Source organism: Lepus europaeus, chromosome 22 (assembly GCF_033115175.1).
Source record: "Lepus europaeus isolate LE1 chromosome 22, mLepTim1.pri, whole genome shotgun sequence".
Lineage (NCBI taxonomy): Eukaryota > Metazoa > Chordata > Mammalia > Lagomorpha > Leporidae > Lepus > Lepus europaeus.
In genome coordinates, this window is record NC_084848.1 from 22,923,497 (window position 1) to 22,939,342 (window position 15,846).

At 41.1% G+C, this 15,846-nt stretch overlaps 1 protein-coding gene across 5 annotated transcripts in view; it reads right to left on the reverse strand.

Annotated features, from left to right (window-relative positions):
• NRXN3 (neurexin 3) overlaps window positions 1-15,846 on the reverse strand; it is a 1,693,693-nt gene that overhangs the window by 1,171,845 nt on the left and 506,002 nt on the right. For all 5 annotated transcript variants that reach the window (XM_062181845.1, XM_062181844.1, XM_062181847.1 and 2 more), the window contains one exon: window positions 1,343-1,781. In XM_062181845.1, coding sequence (XP_062037829.1) covers window positions 1,343-1,781 — 439 coding nt within the window. The remainder of the gene's footprint in view (window positions 1-1,342; window positions 1,782-15,846) is intronic.

Consider the following 15,846-nt stretch of genomic DNA (forward strand, 5'->3'; position numbering starts at 1 on the left):
CTTACATCTTGTTAATAGAGAGAGAGAGAGAGAGAGAGAGAGAGACTGATTTTTTTTTTTTATTTCTCTTTAAAAAAGCACAAACTGTTCATTCTTGCTCAACAAGCACATTTAATTTGGAGCTTCTTGGTTCTGATCAAATTCCAGACAATCAATAAAGATTCCTACTGGGCAATACCACATCCAGGCTACAGAGCGCTGGCATCTGCCCGCTGCACAGAGCCCACCCAGTTCCTCCTGAGGGCATGTTGCTCATTATTGCCATCGCTCCAGCTCTGGGATTATGTAGAAAAGCCACTCCACAGCAGCTCAATCATTCTGGCGTCAGCCTTGGGGGGCCTATTATTTTCTCTACTTAGACAAATGCACCTAGAGAGAAAATGTCCAAGTGAAGACTTTTTTATGTTCACCAGAGTGTAAATCCCTAGAAACAAGGCAAGCGTGGCTAAGACCCTTCCGGAGTATGTACGACCTAAACAGAGTCAGAAAATACATCTGAAATTCAAATTCTCTAATTACTGCTCTTGGGGAAATGCCCTTCTTGCTAGCACAGAATGTGACCTTCACTGCCACATGGTCACAAAAAGCGAGGCAGGCTGTTCAGCATTCAGAAGCCCCAAACTCTCTATTTGTGTTTCTCCCTCTCTACGTTACTGTTCCAGAGTGGCTATGCACTGCCTCGGGCTGGCGTGTTTGATCTGTGGCTGCAGAAATAAACAAAGCCATTTAAACCAAATATAAAAGGATATGAACAGGAAGGGAGAGTTAGTGAGGTCTGAGCAAAGAGTGAAATATAGACTTTCACACCAAAGAAGGCTTTAAATTGAACATGACTTCAGGAAAAATCAATTTGCCTTTTCCTTTCTTGTCATAATTTCTCTGCAACATGACTCTTGCCAGTTCTTGAAGTATGTATTGTTGCATAAACTCTTTGCTTGGTGAAGCTTATTCTACACTGTCATCACAGCATCTGTGATGTCACAATTGGTTTCTATGGTGATGAAAAGGGGTACAACAAGAAGAAAGAGAGGGGAAAATATCACACCAGTGACATGACAGTTGCTTTGGTAGCAGGGGCAATGCCACTTGTAAAACCCTCCTTTGTTCCAAGGTCTTAGAGCTAAGGCTGGAACAATGGTGCAGTGAGTGACAGGGGGGACGAGCAGGGGAATGAGCCATCTCTGAGACTCCTGTTTTGTTCAGATACATAATCTTAGGACAACCATTAAAGGGAATATCCAAAGAACAAGCATGCAAGTACAAAAATTAAAATAAGAGATATGCAGCCACGAAAGAAACCAAGAGCCCAGAGCTAACCTCTCATTTCATTCACACACCCTACCTGATCTGCCATCTCGCTGAATGTCCACGTGGTACCATTCCCCATCATTGGCTTTCTTCTGAGTGGCTTTCACCTTGATGGTGCCTGAGCCCATATCAAGCAGCAAGTACAGGTTGCCATCAAGAAGTTCCACAGCAAAGAAGTCTACTTTAGTGTTCTTCTGGCTCCGAGCATCCTTTCTCTCCTGGGGCTTTCCGTGAGTGAAGAGGATCAGGCCGTTGGGCTCGGTGGTGCGGAAATCAAAGGAGATGGAGCCCATACGCTTGGTGTTCCACTTGGGTAAGCTGATGTAAGCCTCTGGGGTCTCAAAGTTGATGGGGTCCAGTGTGGCCACATTCTCACACTTGAACACAACTTCACCGTAGATTTTCATCTTGGTATCCCCAATTCGGGCCAGGCGAGACAGCTCCAGACGGATGTCATTATTCTTATAAACAACCTGTCAAAAGCCAAACAAAAGTGCCATAGGAATCAATCTTGCAAAAAGTATCTATCCATCACTCACTGGACATCCAGAACGGAGGTCCAAAGAAGAGGCTTCAGGACGTAATAGTCTGAAGTGACATGAAGAACATGAGACACAGCACCGATAAAAGCAGCTGAGGAGATGTCTGGGGGTGCACATGAGGGATGAATAAGCCTCTGCATTTTTATGAGAACCCTTTGTCTGTCTCCTTCTTGAAAATATCTTATGTTGTCAGAAGCCCATGCAATATGAACTTGCAAGTAAAAATCAAGAGAGACTGAGCTGCAGGCAGCCAACTAATTATGATATACAAAGATTTTTACAGAGGCAACATCACTAAAAGAAAGGAAATAGCCTAACTGACCACCAATAACAGATGCTACATCTTTACTATGGAATACAATGCAGGCCTTAAAAATGGCCTATTTCTTCTGATTTTTGCATGGAAAATCTTCAAGTCATATTTGGTGCAAATGGCAAAGAACAGGGCAAAATGTGCACTATGTTGTCACTGTGTGAAAGTGTGGAAGGGGTTTGGGAGGGTGTTATATATGTTATTTGCATATATTCTCTTTTGTGCATAAAACATTTTTGAAAGGAAAAACAAAGAACTATAAAGTTGTCATCAGGAGTGAATTTGTGAGATAAATACTTGAAGTGTGAAAGAGACATATATACACATATGCATCTATTTTTAACCATGTGACTATAATACTTTAAAAGCACAGCAATGAGCATTTTGTCTAGTGGTTAAGATGTTGCTCAGGACATCGTAGAGTGCCTGTCCTGGTCCCACTCCCAATTTCAGCTTCTTGCTCACGCACACTTGAGCAGATGATGGCTCAAGTAGTTGGGTTCTTGGCATCTACACTGAGACCTGGATTGAGTTTTTAAGTCCCAGCTTTGGCTTGGCCCAACTGGCTGTTGTGGGCATTTGGGGAGTGAAGCAGGAGATATGAACACTCTATATCTCTAAATCTCTATGTCTATCTCCCTGCAACTCACTCAAATAAGTAAAATGCATTTTAAAACATTTTTAAAGAATGATTGTTAAGAGTTGTTAGAGAGGGGCCAGTATTTGGCATAGCTGGTAAAAGCTGCTGCCTGTGATGCCTGTATCCCATATAGGAAGTGGCTGCTCCACTTCCAATCTAACTCCTTGCTAAATGTGCCTAGCAAAGCAGTAGAAGATGGCCCAAGTCATTGGGCCCCTGCCACCCACATGGGAGACCCAGATGAAGTTCCTGATCCTGGGTTTGGTATGGCTCAGCCCTGGCTGTGGTGGCCATATGGGCAGTGAACCGGCAGATGGAAGAGCTCTCTCTTTCTGTCTCTCCCTCTCTGTAAATCTGGCTTTCAAATAAGTAAAATCCTAAAAAATGAAGAGTTGGTGGACAAGGGGACTGTGGCTTTTGTTTAGTTTTTGAATATCATGTGCCTCTGTAAGGTGGTAGAATGAGATATTCTGAAAACTTAATTTGATCAAACAATTAGTTGATATTTTCTATAAGGAAAATTATCTGCTTCTACCTATCTATTTCTGCATTGCCATGGCCAGTGTCCTACACAAAGGAGGCATGGAATATGAGGATGCCAGTTAGAAAAATCTATTAGGACTTTCTAAACCTGGTATAATCTATATAAAAGCAAAGATTAATCTCATTTCCCAAAATTAGCATTTCAAAAAGCATTCACTCATATTAAATGTCGATGTAGTGCCCTGGGATGTTTCCTGGTGCTCTGAGCTCTGTGCAATGTCACATCCACACAACAATAATAAGCACAAATAGATGGGAACGGGACTGACATCTGAGTAACAACCACATCAACCGCTTTGCAATTTGTCTACATTATTCTAAGTCAGGATTCAAGTTCAGGTTCTGACCCTCCATTCATTACTTGCAAGCTGAGTGACCTTGGAAAAGCAATTTCTCCAGATCTATTTCCTCCTCTAAATTATGGACTACAGGAGTAGACTACTTTGTAAGGATTAAATAATCCAATATATGAAAAACACTTGAAATGGCACACAGTAAGGGCACAACAGTCTCACATGGGGGCAACTGCTGTGGCTCTTGTGAAGCATGTTTCATTCTTTGCACAGTCCTGAGAAGTCTGTATCATCACTTCTGTTCTCAATAAAAAAAATAAAAACCCTTAAGAGCCCAAGTAAGTCTCTCAATCTTTATCTGTGAGAGAAAGTTAATTGGATGGATCATTCCAGCACATATCATTTAATTCATAAGATTCAACTGGAGGGCTATTTACCTTGTTTCCCCTGTCAGCAGCAGGAAATCAAGCAGAATTACTTGCCTTTTAGTAAGTTTTATAAGAGTAATATACAAACCATGCAAATATTTGAAAATGCCTCACCTAATATGTAACCTTGATGTTGGAACTAACCATAGTCAATAACATTGAAAATAATAAAGCTAACATGTATTGAGCACCTACTACGAGGCAACGTGATATGCATTTAATATCCACCATCCTATCAGATTCTGAAAACACCCATTTTTAATACCCATAATCATTCCTTCATTTTACAGATGCAGAAACAGACACAAAGAGTAGTTATGGGAACAAAGACACACAGCTGGCAAGTGGCAGAGTAGGACTCAAACCCAGGCAGTTGGCTTCAAAATCTGCGTGCCTTACCACTGCACATACTCAAAACAAGGCCACTGGCAGCGCCTGTGAAGCCCACTTTTAACATTAGATGGAGACTCATGCATGGTCAACTACCCAGCTGAAAAGCAGAATTTTTCATTTAGTTCTACTGGACTGATCATATGCAAAGGCGTCCTGAGGCAATCACTCAAGTGAGTGAACCAGAAAAGAAACGAGTTCAACAACTGGCAGCTTCTGCTTTCTGACCCCCACTGTGTGTCTCAGCTTGGGAGATCTTTGTGTCATGACCAAACTGGCTTTGACTGTATTTGGATGAAATGCCTATGACTGGAGTGCCTTGTAAACGTTAATTATTGATGTAGGACAACAGCTGATCCCAAAGGGACAAAGGCTTGGCTTCAGTGAACAAGAACTGGAAACAGGACCATGCATCTCCATAGGAGGCAGGAAACAAAAGGGAAAATAGAACATGGCCTTTTAGAGGGATTCAGGGATTGTTAAAAAAAAAATAAAGCCAGCTCTTGTGTGACAAGGTGTGCAGCTGCAGCCTGTAACAGAGGGTAAATAACCAGAATGTGGGTTACCTGAAGGAAGCAATGGAGAATCAAGGGACAGAAACAGGCTGGTGAGAGAGAGGCAACCTTCTCTCAAGTGGGCTTTGAAAGTGAGCCCTCAACCTTTTCCATGGCCCTGAACTCGCTTGTCTATTTGTGCACAGTTTCCACTAAAACAAACGGAGAACTAATGCCTTTCTCGGTGATGGTCTGGTAAACTTCCTGAGTTCACTTACAAAGGTGGGAGCTTCCAGATCTGTTCTTCAAACTCCCTGCATTCCACCAGGGCTGTTGTCAAGATCAAACGGGATGCTCTAATGGAAGAACATGTTCTAAACCAGCACAAAAGCACACGAAGAAATAACCCTACATATTCATCTCTCTAGCAGCATGGAGGCTCTGCTGGAAGCTGTCAGGGACCCAGAGGTCTCCGAAGGCCTCCTATCCTGAGGAAAGAGATAGGAGGGCAAGGGTCTTGCAGCTCAGACAGGCAACTGATCAACCTGCTGCAGGCACCCTCACCTTCCCCATCCAACCTGTGCAGAAGCACAGCCACAGTCATTTGCAAGTGTGCTCCCAACTTGGGGAAGTAGCGTGGAGGCAGCAAGCCCTGCTGGACTCCCTCCCAAGGCAAATGAGCATCTGCTACAATGTTCTCTGCTCCAATCATACTCTCAACTAAATGAATGTCCTCGACTGATTGACTGGACCAGGAAAGAGATGCAGCATCAAATGACAGAAAGTAGTCTTGGCTGACAAGTGGCCCCACGGAGGAGCAATTACAGATAAAGTAGAAATGGTTCCCCATAGGGGAAGATGTCATACAGCCTTGGAGGCAGAGAAGCAGGGTCATGAAGAGTGACAGCCTGGTTTCATGACCCCACCCATGCTGTTTGGACTTGTACTAAGAATCTAAGGTTAGAGGCAGTCTGCATTCATAGACAGAGCCTCCTTCCTCCTTCTATCTTTGTCACAGACCACTCTGTTCTCAGCTTCCTGGGAACACATCACCACAACCTTATGCAGTATAGCAAAAGAACTAGAAAAGATGAGAGAATGTGGATATGGGGGCTGCATGGCCCAGGTGGCCACCTGGCACTATGTCTTCAGTTGAGCAATAGGAAACTTACCACTGGGCCTACACGTTTTCTTGTTTGTTAAGCATCTTTAATCTTCTGGAGATGTATATAGGCAACAATTTCAATATAGCCATGAGGTCAGCTTACAAGACTAAATCATTGATAGGCCCATGACTTGGCCACTGAGTACCACTGCATTGATCTGGGTCAGTGGAGGATACTGGAAGGTAAAGACACCAAGGGGCATTCTCTGATGTGCCTAGGCCAGACAGATCAGAACAGTGCAGAAGCAAGTATCAAGGTAGTTTGGATGGATCACTTTGCTCACTACAAGGAAAAGACATGGATCTATTTATCCCCCACCAAAATTTAATCATCTGACCACAGATAATGAGGAAAGGAACTTTTCCTCTTCAGCTTCCAGGATGGTGCAGCTTCTAGAAAAAACTTTCAGCTAATCTTACTATTATGTATCTTACCTACTCAGGATAAAAGAAAAATGACGAAGAAACATTATGAAAGAATCTTGCTCCTGGGGTCTCCACAGCTTCTAATATCCCTGTCCCACTTCTCCTTCTATCCCTCAGGCAACAGTGACTGCAGTGTGCTGTGATGTCTCCCTCCTCTAAGCAGGCCACTTTGTTCATTTTTCACTTACAGCACTGACTTCATCATCTTTGAATATGTATACATCGTGGCTTCTCAACAGACCTCAGTCACCTCATGAACAACAAAAATGCAATCGGCTTTAAAAACCTGAAATAAAACCGTAAAGATTCTTAATCCATGCTCATATATTCCTTAAATTAGATGTCAACTCACGTAGTTGTAGAGGGCAGTGGTTAACGTCATGAACTCTGGCATCCTCCCAACCAGGGTTTTTGAGTTCTGCTCCACCTTTACAAGCTACATAACATTGGGCAAGATACTTAACTGTCTCAGTCTAATTCTTCTATGGTAGACTATAGACAACTAGTCTTACTTTACAGGGCTTTAAGAAATAAATGAGATAATATCACCATCTATAAAAGTATTTTACATAGCCCCTGGCCCTTAATAAGTACTTAATCTATGGTAGTTAGTACTATTAATTTTGTCATTTTCTTTAAAAATCCAGAAATCTATCAACAGACAGCATAGTTTGGCATGGAGCTGTTTGTATGGAAAGATTCGGAGGACAAGTTTTAAGCGGATTATCAGCTCAAGAGGCAGGGCCCTGCTAATGATAGACTGGATTTAACAAGCCTCGTTATATACACAATGTGGACATGTGTGTGTATTCAGCTGCTTACTGTGACATCAATTAAATATGTATTTATCATATCATGTCACAATATGTATCGCATATGTATGTTATATATGTCTAATGGTGCCCACTCCTTGTTGCTCTTTTTTTTTTTTAAGATTTACTTTATGTATTTGAAAGGCAGAGTTATAGAGGGAGAGGGAGAGAGGTCTTCCATCCACTGGTTCATTCCCCAAATGGCTTCAATGACTGTGGGTGTAGGATCCCAAACACTTGGGCCATGAGGGGCATTAGCAGGGAGCTGGATTGGAAGTAGAGCAGTCAGAACTCAAGCCAGCTGGTGCTGTAGGCAATGGCTTAAGCCACTGAGCCACAAAACTGGCCCCTCCTTGTTGCTGTTGTTCTCTCTCCTTCCTCTCTTCCCTTCTTCTCTCACATATTTGCATCCCATACACTAACACAGATTTAGGATTCATTATCATTAACAGCATTTTTCTACCACAGTAGACCACTGACCGAATGCCAACAGTGCAATCCAAATACAAATGCAGCAGCAGATGGTCCTCTTAGCTCCCAAAGTCAGAAGAACCTACCATTTGGCATGATCAAGGCCACAGCTGTATCTATGGGCTTGTTAACTGAGGTCAATAAACTGACTCTGCCTGCTGAGATGCAACTGACATCCAACCTGGGGCTCAGAGTCCCAACTGTTACATACTATGGACACTACCATTTTCATGCTTTGTATTTCGTTAACAGTAGTGGGAATCTGCCAAAGATAAAATCGAAGCAGCAGAAAGAGAAAATGGGAACTGCGATTCAGACTTGCAAGGCAGGAGACAGAAAATGTCTAAGTTCTAGAGTTTAAAATAAAGGTCAAAGAGAACCCATATATAGTTGAAACCAGCAGTAGCATATTAAGAAGTAATCAAAATTTAAACTGTTGTGTGATCCTACACTTGATGGGCCAAACAAAACATATCCACAGGCTGGATCTCCCCAGTGGCCAGCAACTGATGATCTGTCATCTCTGGTTCCATTTGTAAGAGAGTTCGGCTAGGAAAAGACAAAAGGGACACAAGGCCAGGTGCAGTAACAGGAAGAATCCAGGCAAACTGATATTGAACTAGCAAAATCCTCAGTTCCTACTTCACTTTGATGGAGCTATTCAGTCATCAGGATATGAAAGAAGGCCAGCCAGAAAGAAACAAAGAGCCATGGTCCAGCCACTTGCTTGGGCCTCATGAAGCAAAGGATCATGGGTGCCAGCCAAGAGCCTCCCTAATAATGTAAGCCTTTATAGCTTGCATTCAAGCACAGTTTAGGCTTAAATATTTATTTGCCAGATGGATTCTTTGTGGCGGGGAAATATCACACAGGTTTATGCCCACTGCTGGTGAGAACAGTAAGAGGTTAATAATTATTTTCCAATCCTGGGCATGATCAAGGTAAAGGTTTCTATTTTATTTGTTTCAAGAAGGAAAAATTTATGAGGAATTCTTGTTTTCAACTAAACCAAAAATAGGCTACCATGGATCCATGCATCCCGCTGAAAAATTTCCAGCCAAATTACCCATTCCAAGTTTCTTGGGTATGTAGGATATTGTTAAGGTTCATTCTTTCACAAAGGATATGACTTGCTGACTCAGATTTTACTACCCTCATACTGTTGACTAAGCTTTGGCCAAATTAAAAAAGCAAGAACTTGGCAAACACAGAGACAGAGAAATTAAATATGAGCACTCTAGTAAGGGCTATAGTACTTCAAGATAGACTTGTCAATGAGTCATGAAAAAGTTTCTAGCTGCCACTTGGTCTTTTTAGCCATGATTGAATAGGATAGATCAATGGGATACAAACACTCTGATCTCTAAGAGCCATGTTGGCAAATACAAGAGGACTTTAAAATGTTTGGATGAAATGGGGATAAAAGATGTTAATTTTGATACAAAGGAATGTTAAGATCAATGCATACAAGGGATCTTCAAAAAGTTCATGAAGATGTGTATCATTAAACAACTATTCATGGATTTCAAAATTTTCCCAACAAAATAAGCTTTTAATTCCATTTTCCATGAACTTTTAGCAGTATCCTTGTGGGGGTCTCTATGTTCCCTTCCTGAAGATGGCACTCATAATTAACAGAAGCCATGCCCTCCCCTATTCATCCAGATGATGTCTCAGAATTCTTCTCTAGGCATTTAACCTCCAGGCACTAGACATAATCTTCTCCAATCCTGTTGTTCTCCACCCAAACAGCCAGCTTATCAAAAATCAACTAGCTATACTAGAACATTAGAAATAAAAAATGCATATAAATACATTAAGTAGCCACCGTTCCTTTAGCTGAAGTCCATGGTAAATATAATGGAATGTGAGACATAATCTCTGCCTCTAACGTGCTTGGAGCATGTTAGAAAGGAGTATAGAGAATCCAGTAAGATTCAATATAAATAGAGAAACCCAGAAGTTCAGGTTAACTTCAGATTCTTGATACACTGCAATCGTGGATTCTTGAGTTCAACAAAACTAGATATGGCAAGTAATTTTCATTTCACATCTCAAATTTAATCAACTAAAAGTGGCTATCTAGAGTGTGAAGTAGGCAAGATTGTTGCTGTGTGATCAGTGGGTAATGCCTGCTTTGGGAACAGGGAACAGTGACTACCAAGATAGGTATTTGCAGAACCTGGGTTAATTCTCTGACTAAATGACTCTCAGACTTGGCATGGTTATAAGAGGTAATGGTAGCAGTGGTTGTGGTAGTAGTACTAGTGGACATGACAATAGCTAACCTTAATGGAGGTTTTATGTGTCAGAATTAGAATGAGGTATGTTTGTCCTAAGTGAATGAGTGAATGCACAAAGATCTTTGATTGAAACCTTGACTCATGATGTATTTCTCTGCCTTCTGCTTTCAAGGAATGGCATATTGGGATCCTCTACACTGTAAGCTTCATAAACACAGAGGCTGTGTGCTTCTTATATGCTGAGCAATGTACTACCAGTATTTAGCAAAGTGCCTAACACATGGTAGAGTTTCCATAAAGACACACTTTTATTTCCTGCATTTTATGATACACAGATTTACCCAGAAAACACCTACATTTTTTTGTCTTAGAATATTTGATGAGAGCACCAACCTGACTAGAGTGAAAGTTACATGACACAAAGCAGAGGCGCTAAGATCAGATGAGTGGGTGGTAACTGATTATGAAAAGCTCTAAAAATATATACATTATGCAATTGGGAAAAAAGAAAACTATTAGAGTAGAACGGAAGCTTTCAGTAGTTTGATTAGAAAGGTGACAACATTTAAAAGGTACTTTCCTGAATCACTAGAAATCTACCATTTTTATTCAAAGGACTAGAAATTACTCTAATCATCTCACTGTTTTCTTTGAAGATAACATGTCATTTCCTTCGTAAAATCCGTTGATGGCTCTTCATCAACTTCAGAATTAAATAAAAACTTCCAAGCATGATATAAAAGACTCCTTCTGATCTGGCTGCCACTTTATCACTTGCCAGCCTTACTGAAGTTCTGCATTTCCCCTCCAATTAACCATCCCACATAGAAGCCTTTCATGGATTCCTTTTTAAACAAAACAAAACAAAACAGAACAAAAAAAATTTTTTTTTGCCATAGACCTTCTTTTTTTTTTTTTTAAAAAAAGATCTATTTTATTTATTTGAAAGACAGAATTACAGAGAGAGGCAGAGACAGAGAGAGATAGAGGTCTTGCATCTGTTGGTTCACTCCCCCCCCCCCCCAAGATGGCCACAAAGGCTAGAAATGAGCTGAGCTGAAAGAAGCCAGGAACCAGGAGTTCCTTCCGGATCTCCCTTGTGGGTGCAGAGGCCCAAGGACTTGGGCCATCCTCTGCTGCTTTCCCAGGCACATTAGCAGGGAGCTGGACTGGAAGTGGAGCAGCTGGGCCTGGAAGTAGCATCCATATGGGATGCTGGGTGCTGCAGGCCAGGGCTTTCACCTGCTGTGCCACAGCGCTGGCCCCTTCCATGGATTCTTTATCTGGATAATTATGCTCACTATTTAAGACATGGTTCAAGTAGTATTTCTTTTTTTTTTTTTAAACTTTTATTTAATGAATATAAATTTCCAGTGTACAGCTTATGGATTACAATGGCTTCCCCTTCCCATAATTTCCCTCCCACCCGCAACCCTCCCCTCCCCCGCTCCCTCTCCCCTTCCACTCACATCAAGATTCATCTTCAATTCTATTCATATACAGAAGATCAATTTAGTATAAATACTTCAACAGTTTGCACCCACATAGAAACACAAAGCGAAACATACTGTTTGAGTACTAGTCACAGCACTGAATCAAAATGTACAGTACATTAAGGACAGAGATCCCACATGAGGAGCAAGCACACAGTGGCTCCTGTTGTTGACCCAACAAATTGACACTCTAGTTTATGGCGCCAGTAACCACCCTAGGCTGTCGTCATGAGTTGCCAAGGCTATGGAAGCCTTCCAAGTTCCCCGACTCTGATCATACTTAGACAAGGTCATAAAAGACAGGTTGAGGATAGTAACCAATGATCCTAAGAGTGGCCTTAACCAGGTCTGAACAATTATACAGCATTAAGTGGGGAAGAGGACCATCAGTACACACAGGTTGGGAGTAGAGCCATTGGTGGTAGAGTAGAGGTTATGATTACAAAGGAATGAGGCCCAAGTGCACTAGACAGGGCCTAGAACAAAGGACAGAGTCATTATTAGAGGAGCTAAGAAAGGTGCTGTCTAAGCTACAATTAAGTTTTCTGATTGAGAGGCAAATAGAACCTGACAGAAGGGGCTTGATAATAATCTGGTGGGCTTTAGGCCTTGTAAATTCAGAGGCCCAGACCTATCTATCTCTTCACATGGGGTATATCCTAAGGGAGGTGTGAACCTCCTAGGGGAAGGCACTCTGTTGACTTTCATTACTTGGCTGGCCTGGGAGGAGAGCTGACCAGGTAAAGGCAGGGGGCATCTCTAACAAGAAATTTACAGTTCTGCCTGCAATGTTGCTGACCCTACTTGGCTGTCCCCTCTACTGCAGTGGTCACTTTGGAAGTTGGGCTGAGTGAAGGGCTTTTCAGCTTGGAGCCAATGAGATCTGTGGCTCTAGTATTTCCTATAAGACACTTCCAATATTCTTACCTCACTCTATCCCATCTACAGCTAATTTTCCCCTCTTGGCTCTGATAGCTCTATGTTCTAATTGCTATTGTAGCATCAACACATCGTGCTATGGTTGTCTTTCTCTCCTTGTAGACTGGGATCTTCTCAAGTGCAGGAAACTATTTTGTACTCTCCCTGTCTCCCTGATACAAAGTACATGTTTGTAGGAGGAGGTAGAGAATGGGGAGGAGAAAGGAATATCACGGATTTCTTCCTGAGGTGGCTATGACCAGTGAAGACTATATTACAGAAAGAAGCCTCTTCATTCTGCCTGACAAGAAGTGATGAGACAAGGAGGACAGACACTTAAAAGGCATTTGATGGAACCATTGAATATGTAGTTGAGTTTTCCCCAGTGTCCATGCTTGGGAAATGCACTTATATTTTTAAGGCTATCTATATGGAAAACTCTGCACCCCAGAGTGGCAGCTGTCATTAGTTGATGTGCCTTGGCAGAACATTAATATAAGAAGTCTACAAAACCCAATCACAAATTCTGGTAAGAGATGAGCTGACAAAGTTCGGTACAAATACAGCTTCCCACAATAGAGGATACTAAGGAGATAGTGTAAACCTCTTATATAACAATGTAGCTTGGACCTGCCATAGAAAATGCGTGTATGTTTTGAAATAGTACCCCAGAGCCATTATGCTCCGAACCCAGAGTCAAAGAACATGACTGAATCTCAGCAGTGAAAATTCTGACTGTAAGTAGCAACTTCCAGTTGTCACCAGTCACCAGAAGGTAGATGGCAATAGATAAACTAGACAGCTTATGGAGAGTTTGTATGAAAGGCACAAAGAAAGATGGAATAGTTGAAAAAATATTACAAAAATATCAGTGAAGCATAACCTTCAAGATGTATTGCATAATTGACTGAAAACAGTAGTAACATTGGAAGCAAGCAAGTTTTCTAAGTAGTCCAAAAGACAGAAGTAACTGGTTTATAACCACAGATAATGACAGGTTTTACTAAGAGGCACTGACCAATGAGTGAGTTCTAGGAGCATTCTCTAACATGAAAAAGACAAGATCACACAGGGGTATCCTCTTGTTATGTGAACCCCACTCATTTATACAAAAGACACATGGACCAGAGCTATGTGACTTCCCGGTGGCTAAGCCACTCCCAGTAGAGGTCCACCATCCGAGGCAATTGCAAACCAGAACTGCTAAGCACATCTGCTTCTAGCCTGATGAAGTCAGCTGGTTTTCAAAGTGTCCAAAAAGCTCCTCTTCAATAAACAGAAGATATGGGGAAAGTGATAGGAAGAATATCCCAGACTGGCAGGTAGCTGATAACAGAATCATTCCCAACCGGATGCAGAAGACAGCAAACAAGATTTGGGTTCAAACTGTAAGTAATACAGATAGAAATGCTAGGATTCATAACTTTTCATATAAGGTTTTTATCCTTTGCAAACTTCCAAACCAAGAGTCATGCTGTAAAGAGACCCTCCTTCTTCCTTGGGCTCCCTTTTAAGGTGATGGTACTTAGCCCAGTACTTAGACCTCTGACCTGACATTCCCTTAAGTGAACCTGCAGAGACCCAGATGACCACTAGATGTCCCTTATGTATTGCAACACCAACCTGAAACGAATTTCACTGCCACTTACTCAAATCATGATTTTTTTAAAGCTTTTATTTAATGAATGTATTTTTCATAGGTACAACTTTAGGAATACAGTGGTTCTTCCCCCCATACCCACCCTCCCACCCTGAATCCCATCCCACCTCCTACTCCATCTCCCATCCCCTTCTTCATTATAGTTCATTTTTAGTTTAACTTTATATACAGAGGACCAACTCTATGTTAAGTACAGATTTCAACAGTTTGCACCCACACACACAACATAGAGAATACAGTTTGAAAACAAGTTTTGCAGTTAATTGTCATAGTATAACTCATTAAGGATGAAGGTTCTACATGGGGAGTAAGTGCACAGTGATTTCTGTCATTCCTTTAACAATTAACACTCTTATTTATGATATCAGTGATCACCCAAGGCTCTTGCCAAGGGCACCAAGGCTATAGAAGCTTTTTGTGACCACAGACTCCATCAGTATCAAATCATGATTAAAGATAGCTTTTCTAAGCCCTGGATTCTAGATACCAATTACAATTTCTACAATGGCTCACACTGCTTTATTTATATTGTGCTCATTTTTTAGTATGTAAAAGCCTTTTATCGTAAGATACCATATTATAGGCAATAGAAAACTATAATGAATTAAAATTATTTCATATTTATATAAAAGAATAGGTAGAAATGATAGAGAAATAGCTGAAGAGGAATATTGGAAGAAAGGGAAACAGGGTGCCCAAAGAAGCCTAAACTTCATAATCACTGTTAGAAATCCAGAAAGATTTAATACAAATGAAGAAACCCAAAAGCTCAGATTGAATTTAGATTCTCCAGATATTGAGATCACAGATTCTTTTGTTCAATAAAGCTAGTTATGGCAAATAATTTTCATTTCATATGTCTATTTGATCAATTAAGAGTGGCTGCCTAGGATACAAAGTAGGAAAGACTGTAGTGCTGCAATCAATGGGAAATGTTTGCTATGACTCTGGGAGCATGTAACAGTGACTCTCGTGGTCTGTATTTGCAGAACCTGAGTCCACTCTCTGGCTCAGTGGATTCCAGACATGGGGTGACTATGGAAGGTGATGGTAATGGTGTTAGAAATAGCAATTAAAATAGCCCTTAATGAAGGGCTTCCTGTGGTTCAGCTATTGTTCTTAATGCTCCATGTGTAATAAATATCTAACCTTTGTTTTAAAAATATTCGAGCCAAGGCATGATACTAATTTTTGGAGTAAAAGAAAACAATATAATAATTCACCTGGACAGTAGATGTAACTGAGAACTTTCCAAAGTAGTCTGGTATAGATGGCCATCCTATTTGAAGCTCACAACAAGTTAAGGCATAGGGGCAGCATAAAATATATTTTATGGCACATTTGCTAGATAGCTTAGCTCTGTTACTTGGAACTGTGTAATTCAGATTTCTTCAACTCTCCATCCCTCGGTTTCCTCGTCTTTGGAATGGAATGACAACAGTATACCAGCTCTGAGTATTAGGAGATAAAGCAGGTAATGTGTATATGCTATCTCCTGAGAGCTGATTAATATTATCCTCATTTTACAGGTGAGGAAATTGAAATCAGAGTTTTTAATTTCTATCCAAAATCGCACAATGGATCAAATATGAAAACAAAGATAAGCCTGCGAATCAGAGTATTCAACAGCTATTTCTATTCTGCTTCTCTACACCAGAAAACACAGATTTCTTGAAGATCCTTCCTTTTGTCAAGTGTTCCTAGCTA